The 19,019-nt window shown below is 41.7% G+C and overlaps 1 protein-coding gene across 1 annotated transcript in view; it reads right to left on the reverse strand.

Annotated features, from left to right (window-relative positions):
• Positions 1–19,019, reverse strand: part of stxbp4 (syntaxin binding protein 4) — a 37,036-nt gene that overhangs the window by 12,694 nt on the left and 5,323 nt on the right. The window contains exons 2-15 of the mRNA XM_035668877.1: positions 17,046–17,119; positions 16,858–16,953; positions 16,640–16,709; positions 14,772–14,846; positions 14,566–14,618; positions 14,022–14,120; positions 8,753–8,920; positions 5,513–5,625; positions 4,978–5,084; positions 4,198–4,420; positions 3,936–4,017; positions 1,891–1,970; positions 1,128–1,224; positions 23–147 (exon numbers count right to left, since the gene is read on the reverse strand). Of these exons, the coding sequence (XP_035524770.1) occupies positions 23–147; positions 1,128–1,224; positions 1,891–1,970; positions 3,936–4,017; positions 4,198–4,420; positions 4,978–5,084; positions 5,513–5,625; positions 8,753–8,920; positions 14,022–14,120; positions 14,566–14,618; positions 14,772–14,846; positions 16,640–16,709; positions 16,858–16,953; positions 17,046–17,119 (1,462 nt within the window). The remainder of the gene's footprint in view (positions 1–22; positions 148–1,127; positions 1,225–1,890; positions 1,971–3,935; positions 4,018–4,197; positions 4,421–4,977; positions 5,085–5,512; positions 5,626–8,752; positions 8,921–14,021; positions 14,121–14,565; positions 14,619–14,771; positions 14,847–16,639; positions 16,710–16,857; positions 16,954–17,045; positions 17,120–19,019) is intronic.

Here is a 19,019-nt window from a genome sequence, read left to right on the forward strand (position 1 = left end):
CAGTGCTGCAGTGAGGTCCTACCTGTGGGTTGACAGGTGACTCCAACAAACTGGACAGGTCATCAGATATGAACCTCGACCCTGGCTGGGTGCCGACCAACTCCTCCAGCTGAGGCTTAAACAGCTCCCTGATCAGACTCTCAAACTCTGTACACACAGATACATTATCAGTTGTATTTGACACCTCTCTCTGGCTGTTTGTGCTGGTTACTAACACAGTTTGAAGGGAAATAAGGGTCAAATTAACTTCCAGAAAATGTAAATGAAGGATAAAGTTGACTTGAACTACAAGTGATAAAAGTCACAGGTCTATTTGAGGACAAAGACTATGGAGTGCTGCAGAGATGACACATTTTGTAGTCCAACCCAAAAGTTAGCATTGCCCTGGTTCCTTAAACAAGAAGGAACTACTGGATTATTGCAGAAAATAAGGTTTAGGATATTAACACATTTTGTTGGTGATCGCCAAAAGTAAAAAGCTAACGTTAGGCTATAAACGAACATCACTGTCACCACGACTAAACTTCCAACTTGTAATTAAATCTTGTAATTAAAAGCTACAAGTTGTACAAGAGTATAAACACAATGAGTCTACTGGCACAGGTTGGGTATTTACTGATGGGTTTTATGTCAAAGAACAAAACGTGAAAATCTCTTAAATTGTGTTTCAGAAATTTAACTAAAAACACATTCAATAAACACATTGACTTCGTTAGCTAAAAAACTGTAAAGTTACAGTTAAATACAGTATTTCTACTGGAGCATAATGTTAAATTACAGTAATATGGTGGCATAACTGCTGTGAGGTCACAGTTTACAGCTGTCATTTCCAAATTATTAACTGTATGAATTAAGTAACTAGCTGTGAGTACTGCAACTAGTAGCCAGTAATTTACTGTAAATATACAGTCAAATATTAAACAGTTTACTTTCACCTCAGTAAGAGACTGCAAACGATAAAGCAGCTAATCCTCAGCAGTTCAATCATCCAGAATAACAATGTACGACATGAAGGGCAGCTTCAGGGTGAAGAGGCAAAGATCAATAATAAATATGAATAAAAGATTCTGTAGGTTTATTTCAGGGTAAGCAGAGGGAATACAGGACTCAGTGATTTGCTCTCTTACCTGCGAAGGCCACCGTCCCAGCCGGATCAGCTCGTAGTCTGGACCTGATCGCCTGCCGCTGAGCCTCTGAGGGCTTCAGACCGAGCAGATCCAGAGCCTGCACACACACACACACACACACACACACACACACACAGGGATCAATACACACTTTGATCACAGTGGTGACGCCCCTGATACTGACAAACAGCCAGCACACATACTGTCACTGCCCAGTGAAAACCCTGAATCTGCACTTCAGCAGTTAAGACGATTGAGATGAAACATGAAAACTTCTCTGACAACAATAACAATCACTGGACTCAGAGATTCATAGTTTCCAGCAAAAAGACCAGCTGTGGCCCGACTGAGTCCCGACTGTGGCCTGACTGAGCCCCGACTGAGGCCCGACTGTGGCCCGACCGAGCCCCGACCGAGGCCCGACCGAGCCCCGACTGAGCCCCGACCGAGCCCCGACTGTGGCCTGAGGCAGAACCTGGCCTACAAGTCGGCTGGACATTATAGACACACAGTTGTTGAATGATATATTATTTTATCTTTGTTAGAAGATTCAAATCTTTTGGTCCAGTTAAAACTTAAAATAAAAAATTAAATGATTAATTTTCAAAAAACTTTTTTTAATTTTGTGTAGATCTGTAACAGTTCCTTACCCGGCCCTACTATTAATCAAATATCAAAAAAGTTTTAATGAATTTTCTGTTAATAAACGAATCAATTATTAATATTAAAAATAAATCTCACACACACACACATCAATACACACCTGCTCCAACCTCTCCAGTTTGAGGCGACAGCTGGTGCTGAGGGAACATTTCCTCTGCTGAGACTGACTGCTGGCAGCTTCTGGACACACAGAGACACACAAGGATTAGATTTTCAAAATTAAACCCAATTAACAGCGTTCGACCATCTACATCCATCCGTCCCTTTCCCGCCTCCTATCCAGTGACAGAAGGCGAAACGTCCCTCTTCCAAGCAACGTTTTCCATCTCCTCCTGGGGAAGCCCAATGGGTTCCCAGCTCAGAGGAGATATATGATGTCTCTCTTCTGGGTCTACCTCAAAAGTTAAAAACCACCAAGATCTAAACAGTGGATGGTAAACATGTGGCTTCAAACTGGATAACAGCTAACAGACAGACGCTAGAGCTATCAGGTCCCAGGTTATAATATTATGCTAACAGACTGAGGCTAAAGCTAACAGGGTCAGGGTTTTGAAAGATTATTGAGGAAAGGTTACATATTAGAGCTTTAAAGGCAGAGAGGAAATCAACCAAAATCTGGCCCAGTTTTAATCATAGCGTGACATATATAACACGTATCGCACTTTCACATGCTGATATATTCCTCTTGGACTATACTCCCGACGACATGTGCAGAAATGTGTAGGGGGGGGTGTCGACAATTATTTTCAGCTTCATTGCTTTACAACAGATATTGGATCCAGTGCACATTGTCAGATAATGAGAGCACTAAAGAGCGTGCATGTGTCGGCAAAACGCGCAGACAGGCATATCTGTCATATTATACACCTAAAAACAAAATGGTATCTGATGTATCAGCTGTATGTAGGGAGTGCAGATTTTTAACTACTAAGTGATACATCTTCCAAACACACACACATCTCTTTCACAGGAGTCACTAGTATTGCAGGTTGGGATGTCAAAATGACAACAAAGAGACACAAAACTACTTCCAAAGAGACACAAAATGACTAAGAGATGCTGAAAAACTGTCAAATAAGACACACAAAGCTACTACAGAGATAGGCAACATGACCACAAAGACACATAAAATAACCACAAAGAGACAGAAATTGACCACAGAGACAAGAAATGGCTGCAAAGAGATGCTAAGAGACCACAAAGAGACAAAAAGTCACTACAAAGACACGCAAAACAAAGATAAAGAGTCTCAAAATCCAATCCAAATTGTCAAAAAAGATACACAAAGCTACGACAGAGACAACACAACATGGCTACAAAGATACAAAGTCAATACAAAGAGACGAAATAATGACTTTAACCATTACAGGACGGGTGGGGGGGCTTTAACATGTCCGTGCCCAGGGGACCGTTGGTTAACTGGTGTTGGTTCAACTGGAGCGAATGTTAGAAGTTCCCTTTTATTCTGAACATGTGACCGAACCAGCCTGCAGGCGTGACGTCAGACGCCAAACGCCACAAATTGCACATATGGAGAAAGTCCTCAGGATCCCTCGCTCACATAGAGATGTGACGCCGCTTCACACCTCCTCAGCCAATCGTAGGCCAGACCTCCCGCCTGTCTCACTTCCTCCTCCGACAGGCAGCCAACCGCACACCATCTGTCCCTCACGCTGCATCCTACCTCGTCTGTCTCCAGCAGACCAGATTTACACCTTGCAGTCTACAAGCAGCTCATCTGCGCTCACGCGTGTCTGCACATGTTCAAAACCCTGTTGTCCTATTATTGTTAGAATGTATTATATAAAGACACTTCCTGTATAGTTCCTGTGCTCTTCACCTGGCAGAAGACGTTTAAAAAACGACTATGGTCACCAGTGGAAATTGGTTTAAAAGTGACAGTATGGACCTTTAATGTCACTATTTTGACTGTACATGCCACCAGTTGAATTCCCCTTGAAATCAATGGCAGTAGAATCAGTACCATTTTTGTCCACAGGGGCCGCCAGAATCACCACAAAAGGAAAGTTATATAGTTAAAGGTTCAGATTTAACTCTAAAATGTGATCGTAAATGTGTCAGCTGATTGATTATTATTATCACTGTAAATACATTTTCTACATTTTCTTAACATACTGAACATACCGGGGTTAGAGTCAGTGATGCTTTCGCTCTCTGGTGGGGAGGAGACATGTGTCTGCTCTGTTCTGGCTGGAGACACTCGCACCTGCAAATATTAACACAACATATTAATAATGGTTTGATAAGAGCGTGTTCATGTGTCATGATCTGATGTCTGATGTAATGATCCCTCTGTTCACTGCAGAAGGTGCATGTGTGACATAAAGAAGTCACTTCAAATAAATGAATCAATAACATTTTCTGAGGAGTTTATTCAAGTAAACACCTGGCTGACATTGACTGCCGGCAGAGTCTCGCTGGCAGGGTTTCGACTGGAGGTGATCCTGGTGACCACGGCAGGCTGAGGAGGTGTAGCGCCCTGTCCCGAGGGCCTTGTCTGGGGACCGCCTCCACAGCTGGACTGGAGGGAGATGGGGCTGTGAGGCCCGCTGCTGGAGCTGGAGGACGACCTCCGCCGGATAAAGGCAATTTCCACAGTGGGGTCCGGTCTAAAACACACAGGGCACGTTTTGAAACAGTTATAATCTTCATATTAACTGTAATATCTTCTGAGAATATGAGTATTGATAGGTTTAGTTTCCTTTGAATTAAAGAGTTACTTTGGTATTTTTCAACCTTAATAATAATATAATAATAAGACACGCATAAAGTGCTGCACATTATCCTTATGTGCATCGTCAAAGTCTGTCCACTAACAGTAGTTGTTTCTGCTATTGACAAACTCAGATTGTTATTGTCAGTGTTTGACAGCATTATGGAAAGGATCCCTACATAGACCTTTAGTTTAACCACAAACACGTTTTGTTTTACAGAAAGACAAAATTATTGGATTTTGAGGTTTTTTGTTGTTTTTTGGCATACATTGTTAAATAGTGGATCAATATACCCGAGGATGTACATACATGTATGCATGTATGTATGTTTGTATGTTGAGAAATGACTAGATTTTGTTGTAGTCTTATTTTAGAGCCAAACTCCTCTCTTTTTGTTTCTTTTGTATCTTGAATAATTTATGCCTTTGAAACAGTCTCAAGGTATGTTGGACCTGAGTTTGGTGCGTGTCAGGATTCTCCTGGCCTCCTCGTACGTCACTCCGATCAGGGACTCTTTGTTGATGGACACCAGCTGGTCCCCGACCTGCAGCCTGCCATCCTGAAACAGCACGAATATACAGAAATGTTCAGATCCTTGTGCTCAGTGGACCAACTGACCCACTGGGACAAAGGAACATAGTAAATGTTTTTAGGTGACTTTTTAGTTCAACACTTTCTGTTGGTTAGATCACAACAGTTTGGTTTCTTATTATGGCTTATTTAGTAAAAGTGTAGAATCTGCATATTGCATAAGGTATTCTTATGCAATTATTCTTAAATTTAGAATAGAATTTAAAATCCTCCTCCTCACCTATAAAAGCTCTTTATGTCAGGGCCCCTTCATATCTTGAAGAGCTCATAGTACCCCTATTACCCCTCTAGAAAAGCACTCACGTCTCTCTGAATAGGCTGGTGCTAGCTTGCTGTGGTTGCCTATTAGCATCCTCCCCTAAAAAGTAGAACAGGGAGCCAGAGCCTTCAGTTTACCGAAAGCTGCCTCTCCTTGTGTAGGAACCAGCTGTCCCAGCTGCGAGGTGTCGAGGGAAGCGGGCAGACAACCCTGCCTCCACATTTAAGAGTAGGCTTATAGACGTTCGCTCCTTTGATAAGGAGGCTTATAGTTAAGGCTTGGAATTCAAGGTGACGTCCTGAACCATCTCCTTAAGTGTATTCTGGCTGCTATTTAGGCCTAGACTTATCGGGGGATTTCCCATGATTCGCAACTGAGCTCCTCTCCTTCCCTCTCCTCTCTCTTTTCTGCACTCATTGGATCATGGTCCCATTAATTACATAGCCATCGTTACTAAAACTTCACTTCGTTCGAACGGAGTTCTTGCTGGGCTTTCGCTCGTGCCTCACAAGGTTCTCGATGGATCCTGCGGTGGATGCCTCCCTGCGCATTGTCGGTCTGCGCTAGCACTGGCGCGATTGCGTCAATATCACTCGATATTCAGTTGTTATTAATTATTAGTGTTGTGAGTATTGTTTCGCCTTGGCTCGGCTGTCCCCTGGTGGTTTGCTGGCTGTCAGCTCGGTCGTCACCGTCTTTTTCATGATCGTCATCGATCACTTACTGTTGAATGTCAGTTGCTGCTGCTGTTGTTGCTGCTTTAATCTGTTTGTCTCTCTCTTCTCCTCTCTCTCTCTCTCTCTCTCCTCTCTCTCTCTCTCTCTCTCTCTTCTTCTCCCCAACTGCGCTCAAGGCAGAGACACCCACCTAGAGCCGAAGGCGTCGTGTCGAAGGTTTCTGCCTGTTAAAAGGCCCGTTTTCCTTGGGCCGTCGCCAAGTGCTTGCTCATGGTGGGTACTGTTGTGTGCTCTGTAATGTTAAAAGGCGTTCTGCTCTAGACCTGCTCTTATCTTGAAAAGTGCTCCTGGAGGATAACTTCTTCTGTTGATGAACTTGGTGCGTATACAACAGTAAATAATTGACTTGAATTGAAGTTGAGATAAGGTAGAAAGGTAATTGGGTTTCGGATTTAGCTTTGAAAATACATTGGACATTATAACATCCTTAAAGGGATGAAATAAAAGGCATGACTGACTTCAGGCTCGAACAGTCCTTACTGTTATTACTTTGGATTATTCTATGGTGTTGGAGGACAAACTTTGACGATTTAAGTGTGAATACAACAAATGGAACAAACCAAAACAATTTGCGATGAATAAAAATAATTTTAGAAGATGTATTTTTGTCGAAGCTTGAGAAAATGGAGTTTCAGATCTTTACATCTTAAAACAAATTGCTTCAAAAGATGCAAGGTTGCGAGTCTAACATAATCTAGGTGTCATCTGCCGTAATGACGAAACACCAGAGGGTGTGTAGGCGAGACACCGAGCGTTGGGAGAGGGTGCCTCTTCCCCTTGTACTGAAGATAAACTTTTTGGAGATAAACAGCATTTTATGCAACCATAAAAAACGTTTATCAAACTGCAAAGATTTTGCCAACCGATACGTGTGTTTTGCTACAAAGAGTGTGGCAAAGTTGGCTCGAACCAGCGGCCGATTCGACACATTTCACAGCGCCCCGGGGTGTCCCTGTTCCCGACCTTGGGTGTAAACAATCAGCTAGGCCTAGCATGTATTCATGTCATAGACGTGCCAAACACGCATTCGGGGACACTCGTGACTTGCGCCTGTTCCGTGGATCACTGTTGTGCCTCACCATGTGCATTTAATTTTGTTGGTGTTTCCATGACAATTGAGCGCGGAAGAACACGCTGGACCTTGCTGAGCAGTCTCCTCCAGGGGGACTATTTTCCTGATCATTGTCCACCATGTGGCCTTGCGCTGACGTTAGGCTGCGCGCCTTGAGGACGAGCCCGCGCGAGGGCGCGTGTTCCCTTGGCAAGCGCATATCAAGGCTGAATTGACACTGTCAGCTGGTGGTGAGAGGAAAATGTACAGAAGAGTCAGGATGACACTAGCATGATTAAATCCAGCAAACAAGTTCACATTCAATCCCACCATGACATAATCTCTCCTCCTCCCTCCTCCTCCTCCTTTCCTCTCTCCTTATCATCTCTCTCTGGTCTTCCCACACTTCTCTGTGAATTTGCCTGAAGGATGCTTTCAACTTATTTTAGCCATTGCTGTTTCCCATTGCGTGCAAGACGGAATACAGTTTACACACTTTTATGTAGACACCTTTCCAAAAAAGACAAGAAGTTCAGAACTTGTGAACGCGCAGATTCCTTGTTAAATCGGTGATTTCAAACAATACATTACACTGAATGTAAAGAATGTAGAGGTGAGGACTATGGACCAATAAGTAAACTGGTGACAGTCGTTTTGTTCATGTTGGGCAAAAAGGAAATGGTTTTACCGCACTTACTCTGAGCCTCTCCACAAAATGTATAACTGTAGCATCAACTGTGCTAGCACACAGCAGTATCTCAGAAGTACAGGAAAGGAGTTTAAGGGTGACCGATGTTCTGGGACCGGAGGCTTGCTCAACTGTTATTGCGAGCACAGAGCCAAAAGGGGCGGGCTTAGCAACAGCCGTACAATTCAAGATGATAAATACAGATGAATTTACTGTGTAACTGTTACAAAATGGAACGAAGGCCTGCCCGAGCTAGTTGCCGGCAGTCAACTCGAGCTCGGCGGCTGATATAGCACACGACATGCCTTATCCATAATCACTAGACCAAGGCGCACCCTTCCAATCTGGCGCGTCGTATTTAAACTGCAAGAATTTCCCAGCTTCTCCCTTCTGCTGTTTTTTTAATGCCTGCTGTTGCCCCTGCCATCACATCGCTGACCCCTGCTCTGTAGCCCCACCCACCACCCCAGCATCCACCTGTAGGCTCCGACTGGCGGTTAAGGTATTTTGCTCATCACTCCCCAATATTCTCATGTAAACATATCTGCGGGGGGAGTGGATGAGGTGGCAGCCTAACGCCAAAATCTAAATGCTGTCGCCTTAATAAAACATTCACAAAACGGGTGAGTTGCCCTGATCTGAACTTGTATAAATAGAATCAGAGAACAGTTTCAAATTAAAATCGGGATTCATTTTAGACTTCATTTTAAAGCTTTCTACTTCGTAGACTGTGTAAGTAATTTAAAATACATTTCCAGCTAAATCAATGTAGACAAAACTGTTTATTAACTGGACAATAACTCACACACTTCTGAGTGAAACCTGCCTGGCTTCGCATATATGCATCCTCATTTTAGGATTAAGTATGTATCTGTGAGAAAAAGGCTTTGAAATGTGCTACCTTGGAGAGGCGTGCGATGGCGCGTTGCCATGACGTGTAGCCGGGCGTTGGGTGGTGTAGGGGGCGGTGGGGGTGGTATGGTGGTGACCCCCCTCTTTAGGACTGAGGAGCTGGCGGGCTCTCTGATCTGCGAAGAGGAGGGGAGGAAGAGGCTGTGTCGTGTCAGTTCTGTAACAGAGACAAGAGAAAAAGAAGAAGAGGTGGAGACGAAAAAGGTTTTGAGGTGGAGGAGGGGTTGGGCGGATAATGGAGGGGAGACAAAGACAACACAAGTTCAATCGCAGACCTCTACTTCTATTAAATTCCGTAATCAGACGTCTCACTGTAGCATCAAGCTCTATTCTGGGTCTCATTTTAGAACCTTGGAGGAGCGAGGACCATTTCAGAGACTGTTTTGTGCCGGAGGAAACTGCCGACCTTTTTTTTCATTTACGTGAAGTATGGACATTTTGTTGAAAATTGGGTGACATTTTTTTGAAGTAAACAAATTGGGAAACGAAGGCTATGAGGGCATTTTTTGTCGAGATATATTTAAAAAGTAGGGACAGTAGCCTCGGACAGCAAAGCTGCTTTTGGAAGATAAGAACATTTCAGCAAAGTCTTCACTGTGTCCTTAAAGCTGGCCAGTCCGCGGGCTAACTGCTTATAAATAACGTTATCCGGTGGCTGTCCCGCCTGTCTGTCTGTCTGGGCTGTTGTTAGCCTGTTGGAGACCTGGGGAGTCGGAGAGATTCTTCCGTGAAAGCCTGTGCATATTATTTGGAGCCAGCTACTTTTCCATTCGCTCGCACAAACTCCCTCCTGAAGAACACACACGACACGACACGCAACACACAACACACACACACACACACACACACATTTATTTGGATTACATGTTTCTTTGAAAATCAATATTTAAATTGACAACAAAATTTATTAATTTTGGAGAAGACATTAGTATTCAAACACAAGTAAGCACAACGTATAATACACTTATAAAATGGTAAAATTATCGAGTTATCTTATCGGCTGGAAATAAATACCTTATTTCCATATTGTGGATCTCTAACAACAAAAAACAGAAAGAAAATCATTAGATCGTTGAATAGAAGCATCATTCTTTGACTGCCTCATCGGCCGCCTACAAATGCAAACTTTTTGTTGGTCACAATTGTTCCTGATTAAAATGAACTTAATTAAATGTCTTTTTATTTGTACACATCTCTTGTTGAGTTTTTCTTTCTATCTGTAGGAGGAGAAACATCAAAACTGTCAGTAACTCCAGCGTCCGCTGTCGAAGGGACAAGCATACAGGAAATCTTTTCCTTGGCCACATTGCCATCAACACTGTACAACAAGCTAAAAAGCACCTTATATTTTTATTTTTACTTGCCACTACAATGGGTAACAGCTTTATTGGTATACTTTTATACATGGTTTATACATTTTTTCTTTTGCCATTTCTTTATTATTGTTGTGTATAATGTTGCTTCTCCTTACTTATTGTATTGTATTGTTAATTGTTACTGTGTTACTGTGTGTAAATGCTTGCCTTGCTACACTGTAATGTATCTATCTATCTATCTTCTACTATCTGATCTATCTTCTACTCTATCTATCTACTTCATATCTATCGTATCTACTATCTATCTACTCTATAATCAACCAACAATCAATTCAATTGCCTAGTGGCAAGTTCACTGCGCGTCCAGCCTGGGTTAGGGGAGGGCAGTGTACTTCAGGTAGCTTATTAAAAACATGCTAGCCACAGAGGCTTAGTAATGCAAGGGGAGCACACACACAACAAACAATAACATGACAGGTACTGGTAGTAATATGGACTTGTCATCACGGACCTCCACTAAGGTCACGTTCGTAGCCTGACTTTGGGATATCCGCGGTCGCTCATCGACTCTGCGTTTCTGTGCCACTGCGCGGTGTGTGCATTGTCTTCGATCGAATGTCAACTGGACATATTGCATTAAATCTGCATCTCTGCCTTCGCTTTCTTTCCTCCACAACTGATCTGAGAAATCCAACAAGGCTGACACAGCAGGGTTTCCAAGCTGCTGACAAAACTGACCTCCTGCTCACTGTCTGGCTGCCTGTGTGTGATGTATTATTCTGACAGTGTCTGGGTTTTTTGTGCTGACAGCAGGCAGATCTGTGAGTGTTTGTCTCCCTCACATGGACGTACTGCTCGCTCACACCGTCACTGTCTGATGTGGATGTGAAAGCACCGCTCACTGAGACAAAGCATTCAGAGATCAGAGGTCACAGACACCGGTCACCTGTCGGCACACAGGCTGCGTTCCAATAGTGTTTGTTGCTCAGGAAGGTTCCTGACTGAGTGAAATGATGAGAGCTGTAGCAGAGGATACACTGGAGCTTCCTTTACCTTTTACTTACTGCAGCAACATTTAAAGCAACGTACCATTTTAGTTTCACCACAACCGTTTTTGACTCTATCCAGAGCCATAAATATAGATTTATTCCATTGAGCTGAAATATAAATTTAGACTAGTTTAAAAGTAAGAAAATCCTCAGGACTTTCCCTAATCAATACCCGATGGAATACAGAGATTCATAACACTCTCAATATAATATATAAAATAATTCTACAATTCTGTCAATATTGTATTTCAACTGCTTGAATCTTGTTTTACAAGATTTTTATTGCTAATTATTAATCTCAGATTAAGTACAATTTTTTTAATTCAGCTCAATAAAGTGACCAAAATCCTTATTTTATTTATCTTAAATAACTAACTTTTCATTGCTTGTAATAAACACAACTTACATTTTTGTCATTTTTTAAGTTTTAAGGTCTTTTACAGTCTTTCAGTGGATAGATTTCTATGAAAAGAAAAGAATATTAACCAAGCTGTTTTAATGGCAAATTTGTTTTGCTCCATACAAGAAGATTTGATTATATTTAAGAATATTTGAACTGTTTCTAGAAGGACTAAAGTGGTTGAACTGAAGCCAATTAATAGTTTTTGTCATTTTGATGAAATTAAGACATAAAACAGGCTCCCAAAAAGTGACATTTATAACCTGAGAACACCCGGACTGTTTCTGTCTGTACAGCAGCTTAAAAATGACATAAACCTCCAGAAATCCAAGTCTCGATCCGCTTCAGCGTCCTGAACTGACAAAACTCCATCAATGAGCTTATAGACTACGTTTGTTTTTCTGTTTTTATCCACTGAACCTGTGAGGACACCGGGACCAAATCCCCACTGCATGATTTCATCACGGTGTCCTCGCCGCGAACCGCTCAGAGGCAGCTGCACGCAATCATAATTTAAGTGTAAAACAAATCGCTTTGAGGTGAATACCTGACGTGTCGGCACAAAGCCGCTCACACACACACACACATACACACACAGATTTCACTGCTGCTTTGGTTTCGTAATAAGGATGAAAATGAAAGGACTCCTCTCTCTGCCAGAGGTGGGACGACCTTTCTTCTGCAGTCACAACAACACAGTTGGCTCCTATCAACTGCTGCAGGCTGCAAACTTATTCAGCAGGTCGCACCTCAAATAACCTTCTGTTCCACACTGAATCACATCTGCTCATTTCCTCCATTTTCCTCCAAACAATCTCATCAACATTTGTGGTCAGTGGTCAACTGATTTTTGTTGTAAATGAGAAAACTCATTTCCGGACTACCATTCATAAACGGAGGAACAAAATATAGAAATTTATAATTTTTTGTGTCCTGAAAATAAAAACAGAAAATTAAAATAGAACCCGTTTTGCGTTTTTTTGTTTGAAAATAAAAATTCCTTATTTGGTCCAAGAGGCTTTTTTGTCTATCTGGATATGATACAATTGTCTAATAATTTCTGTATGTCTTTGTCCTTAAATTGTTGTAGTAACAAATGTACAAATATGTTTTTCCACACCATGGATACACAGTTTGACAAAACCAGCATTTTTGTCTTGAAAATAAAAACAACCTGTTCTCTGCTTTTTGTTCCCCTATTTATAAATTGTAGTCGGGGAACAGCTAGTTCAGAAATCTGTTGGCCACAAAGTACGCTGACCATTTGTCTTGCCAACTTTTACCAATAAAGATCGACTGCACATACAGACACAGCAGCGAGTAGCTCATCAAACGTACTACATTTTTATTTTAAAGGTCCAGTGTGTAGGATTGATTGGCATCTTGCGGTGTAGTTGCAGATTGCAACTCTGTTGCTTCACCTTCCCCTTGCAAGCCTGAAGGAGAAGCTACGGTGGCCACACAGAAAACGACTGCGTCCTGCAAAAGTGCAACCCGGAAACGAGCCTGCTTTCTTGTTTCTGCTGATCTCTGTGTTGCTTTGCATCTCTGATCAGCTAGACTCTTTTTTACTGCGTAGAAACCCCACGGACAGACAGCAGAGCGTCCTTATTGTGTCGCTGTGAGTTTGTCTTGACATGGCAGGCTGACGTGGAAAAGCACCGGGGACAGCAGAGTGCCAGGTCAGTTTACCTCCTGCTGGTGAACCGCAGGATGCTGCCTGTCAGACACACACGTTCCTTTCAGAGTCTGAACCAAGGGCGGATCGAAATACTCACACGGTTCATTTGGATAGGTTGTGGTAATAGGACCTGCGTCTGGGGGTGTCGCAGAATCATCACATTGGGGATCCATGATGATTCCTAGGAAAACATCTTTATGAAGAACCGCTTATCTCACTTTTAATTGGTTTCAGTCCATGTGAGCAGTTATATGAAGGAGCTTTATTACAACAGTTTCATATATTTATACGGATGTTGGATAATTTATCCATCAACCGGCGATGGAGCCAATCGCCCAACCATAACCTAGTTGGTAGGAAAATAAGAAATAACGACCTATTCAAGTCCACAAAGAAATTAATGAAGTGAAAAATGGCTGACATCCTGCTTCCACTAGGTGGCACTATGACTTTTGCTGAATTTTTCCATGTAGATGGGACAAATGTGAAGTTTTGGGAAGATTGAAGAATGTTCAGTCAACTTGATAAAAGACGCCGCACAACGTACAGGCCATTTGATGAAAACTCAAGCTTTTGATACATTTTCATTAGGAACATCTTAAGTAGGTACTGACCAAATTTGAAGTCGATCTATTGAATTACTTCAGAGGAGTTTGTTAAAATATAAAGCCTGGAAATGGCAAAAATGCCGCCAAAATGTATCATTAAATTCAAAATTGCCAAGATGTCTCATCTCAACTCTCTCATCTCATCTTCATCCGCTTATCCGGGATCGGGTCGCGGGGGTAGCAAGTCCAGCAGAGGACCCCAACCTTCCCTTTCCCCGGCCACATCGGCCAACTCTGACTGTGTTCCCAGGCCAGTGTTGAGACATGATCTCTCCACCTGGTCCTCGGTCTGCCCCGTGGCCTCTTGAAACATTGTAGTTACAAATGTGATTTTCCACACCACGTATATGCAGTTTGATGAAACCAAAAGTTTTGATAATCTTTCATCCTAAATGTCAGACAGTACTGATCGAATGTGAACTCTTTAGGAGGAGTGTGTTAAAATACAATACGTGGAAATGGTACAAATGGCGTCAAAATGTATTAATCATTGTTGGGTTTGGGTCCAAGAGGCTTTTTTTGTACATCTGGATATGATACATATGCCTACCAATTTTCATCCGTGTAGGCGAAACCCTCGTGCTGGCGCTGCTCTTTTTTCAACAAAACTGCGATTCTTTTGGCAGAAAAATAATAATTCCTTCAGTTACGATAGCAGTCACTTCTCAGCCCAAATAAAATTACCAAGGGAATACCGGTTGTTCTTGGACCACTGAAGGCACTAATGGTATTTCATGACTCTAAGGACCTTCAACTTCGACGCTGACCTTGAAGGTGAACTTAAACACCATAATGTTCTTACTGAATTAGGACTAATTTTAGATAAATCAAAATCAAATCACATCAGCACTCCTGTGCAGATCTTGATCATAAGGTGTGTCGGTTAATCTCAGGACTAGACAACGTGCCGGGGAAGGAAAGTCAGAGTACAGGTGATTACATTACAGTTGTTACCTGGATTCCTCATCTCTGGCGATCAGCAGGGACATGTGATTAGAGAGCGAGGCTGTCCTCAAGATCTCCACCGCCCTGTCAGGAAACAGCAGGTGTGCAGATCAACATTCAGAAACATAACAAATGCAGATAATACTTAATGAATGGATTAATGAGTGTGTGCATCATGTTCCTTTTAATAAAACATTTGCTAATTAGCACAAAACACAAAATCAACTGAGGCAGATGGGAATGTTATTACTTTTGCAGGTATTTGGTCACATTAGATTAAATCACCAAACCCACATGAAACCTCTGACATTCTGATGAGTCCTAAAACCACTGACAGTAAATATAATCCGGGTCTGTGAAGTAAAGCCAACACAATGACTATTTCTCTCCTTAAATCTGTTCACAAACATATTTTACTGTTTATCTGGAATACCAGATCGTGTGTGACCAGGCGAGCCTCCATTGTTTCCAAACCAAGAACAGCCAATGAGAGCAGCTCAACTCGCAGTACCTCGCCGTCACTGGTTCCGACGACCATAACTGGAGGCTTCAAAACGGTTCTCCACAAAACCAATGGGTAACGTCACGATAGGTTCACACCAGTAATGTGTTAGCATTTTAGCTCCTCTGGTTTCCTCTCCTCAAAGTGAACAGGTTTTTGTTTAGATGCCTGAAATAAGGTCTGTGTTTTGGGATTTTCACGTTTTGTTCTACGACATAAAATCCATCAGTAAATACTCCACCTGTGAATGTTAAAGCTTTTACGTGTCTGTTAGCGGCTGCTAACAAGTGTCTAAATGAGACTACAGAGGTTGTCGGTGACATTAAAACACGGAGACTGATCTACTAACTAGTCCGTCTTTACAGCCTTGTTGTGTTTATACAAACTTCACAACTTGCATATTTTAATAATGAGATTTAATTACAAGTTGGTAGTTTAGCGGTGGTGACGTTGAAGTCATGCTACAGTGTTGTTGTTTATATCCTAACGTTAGCTGGTTGTCACATTTTCACTTAAAAAAACCTTTAAAGTGGTGTTAATTTGTGAAGATTATCATAAACTATTGTTCACCACAGATCAGTACAGTAAAATACCATTAGCTTTTTGTCCTACAATGCTAACTTCCTGATTCGACTACAAAAATACATCACTGCAGCACTCTATAGAGGGAAACTCTCAAACCTGTCCATCTAATCTATTTTTTGTGGGACCAGTTGCACAAAACACCTTAAGTATGACACTTAAGGCATAATTTCTCCGTAGCTGAGGGACTTAATTAAGGGTGTTGCACAGAACCCTAAAAAGAATTTACTCCATTGAAAGAGATTTCACAGCAGTTAAACTATGTTATAGCCTAACTAGTTAACGAAGCAGGCTTATTGACATAACCAGCTCTGTCGTTTGGACTGTAACCTTATATGGTATAAAGGTCATTTTATCATCATTTATTGAAAGATTATTGATTAATTCTATACATAATGTACATTTTCTTTACTTAGATAGGTTCATATACAGTCAGAGTTTATGTCCTGGTTGCTGGTTTTCTGAGTCTGCATCAAAACAGCTCTCTGCTTCCTGTTTCATGGGGACTTCAATTAACTTAAGGAATTCCTTAAGAATAAGACCAATATAAAGAGAAAATCTGAAATCCTGTACATCTTAAGGACAATACTTAATGGTAAGCAAGTGCAAGTGATTTTATTTTAAGATATTTAACTCAACTCACTAAAATATTTGCTTAAGTTTTTATGTCCAACCGGCCACAGTCTACTAACATGGCAAAAAATACCTCTTACCTTAAAATACCTCTGCAACACACACACACACACACACACACACTGATAAACTGCAGACACAGCACAGACGTCAATCTCACCTCTCATTGGTCACTCCTATCAGACTGATGTTATTGACATCCAAAATCAGGTCACCTGACTTAAGCCGACCTGGAACAGAAAGTGAAAATCAGACAGACAGACAGATCTGGCTAGGGAGGATATTAATAATAATAGAAATAATAATGATAAAAACAAAAATAACAATAACTGTGTGTTTCTTTCAACATTCCAAACGAAATACCAAAAGACTACCTACCGTCCTGAGATGCCAACCCACCGCCTACCACCCGCTTGATGTAGATGCCGAACTCTTCCCCTGTCAGCTCTCGGTAACCTCCAATTATCTTCACACCTGTGCGCACACACAGGTTAGCAGCAGTTTAGAGACAAGTAAGAGTGTAATAATGATTCAGAGGTCAGACAGGTCAGGAGGAAGATGCTCACCGAGTCCCTTTTTGCAGTCGCAGAACTCCAGCCTCTGTACGGCTCGGTTGATGCCGTGCGGGCCCATGATCGTCCTGGCAACAAGCAAAAACGCAACGGATTCACAAACATATCAACATCCTGCCTCATCCAAAGCCCCCCTCTCTCTCTCTCTTCAGTGCTCTGCTGCACAAAATAATCAAATCATCACAGGATTTTGTCATTTTCTCCTCACTCCCTTCCTCCCTCCTCCACCCGGCCACATCCTAACCAATAAAATCTGTCGCCTCCTAAACGGCACAACGGCCGACCTGGATGTGAGGAAGCCCCAACAGACACAAACGGTGATTAGAGACAATCAAAGGAACATTACAAAGCAGTTATTATACCCTCGACAGCCTCAGTGTGTGTGTGTGTGTGTGTGTGTGTGTGTGTAGAGAGATTTGTGGGTGAGAAGGTTCAGATTAAAGCTGAAGAGATTCCTCAGACGTTGTTAACATGGTCCTGCTGTCTGCTGGTCCCGTCCCGAGGCTCAGCTCACCGTCAGAGCAGAGTCGGAGTGAGACGAGTGCATTTGAAATGCTTTCGTGTGTGTTTGTGTGTGTGTCAAAATGTTTGTGTAGAGACATCTATTGTCGGGGACAGACTGACTTCACAGGGCCGGCCCCAAGAGCTTTAACATTACCCCTGAGCAAAACAGTTGTATGCAAAAGTTATATGTATAACATATTTTGGTTCACACATGAATGTTTTGGAAAATTTATTAATTGCTATTTCTTTTCTAATGTATCTACGCTAAAATAAGACAATTTTATGATTTTCTAAGTTTATATTTTCTCAGTTTATAGACTGTACCTCTTGACAACTTTTAAAACATGATTTTTAATAATTAGCAACTCTCTTTCTTGTTTTGTATAAAAAGATTTAAAAAAGGTTAAATACAACAATTATTTGTTGTTTTGGTGCCCCTTTATATAACTGTATGTAATTTCAGCTGAACCACTGTGTGTGTGTGTGGTGTGAAGAGAGAGAGAGGAGAGAGAGAGAGCAGAGAGGAGAGAGAGAGAGAGCGTGGTAAACACTGGTGAATTAATCAATAACACACATTTTAGACTAAAATAAAGAGTAATCAATATTTCACACCTTTATATAATTGATTTTCTGTAGAGTATTGGCACATACATACACAGTGTACATCTGTGTATTATTATCTGTCTTGTATCCTTATATGAACAATGTATCCTCCAGGATACAGACATTTAATGTCTAATTATCAAAGTTGTGAAAATGTAATTAATTATTTTTAAACAAAAGTATAATATCATCCTTAACAAACAATATTGTCTCAAACAATCACTTCATGACCTTCCCACAGCCTCTAAAATGACTGTATCCCCCAGCATACAGAAACCATTTCAGGACCATAAAGCACAATATTGTCAGCAGTGTGTAACATTGAGTGGACAAACAGACACTGGTTCTAGGCAATGCCAGAATTGGACCAAAATAGGTGCCAGTACCCTAATTCAGCAAAACCCTGAACATAATTATTTTGGCTTTTTTTGGCCTTTTTAAAAAGTTAATTTTCCGTGCTGTTTTCTTAGCGTTAGTCTAACTATGTGTTTAGTACAGTGGCCGACAAGGGCAAACGTGCCGCAAACGGCAAGATGCTTCAAACACGGGAATGATGCAAATCCAAAAACACACAAACACATAAAACAAATCCAACAGAAAAATGCATGCAATCACAGAAACCGAAAGCAGAAGCACAAACTTACAAACCCACAAAACTGGCCAAAGAAAAATGCTGCAAATTCAGTAGACAAAAAGCGGAAGTGCGCCAGACCACTAGGGGGACCCACCTGAGGGATGGAACCAGTCCTGTGGGACCAGACCCAAAAGACATGAGGAAGAAGAAGAAGGAGAAGAAGAAGAAGTAGGCTAAGTTTTGGAGTTTATGTCTTTTTTGAACTCTTGGCCCTAATCTTTTATAAT

This window comes from Morone saxatilis, unplaced genomic scaffold (assembly GCF_004916995.1).
Source record: "Morone saxatilis isolate NCDOM2014 unplaced genomic scaffold, NCSU_SB_2.0 Contig1, whole genome shotgun sequence".
In the NCBI taxonomy this organism is placed as follows: Eukaryota; Metazoa; Chordata; class Actinopteri; family Moronidae; genus Morone; species Morone saxatilis.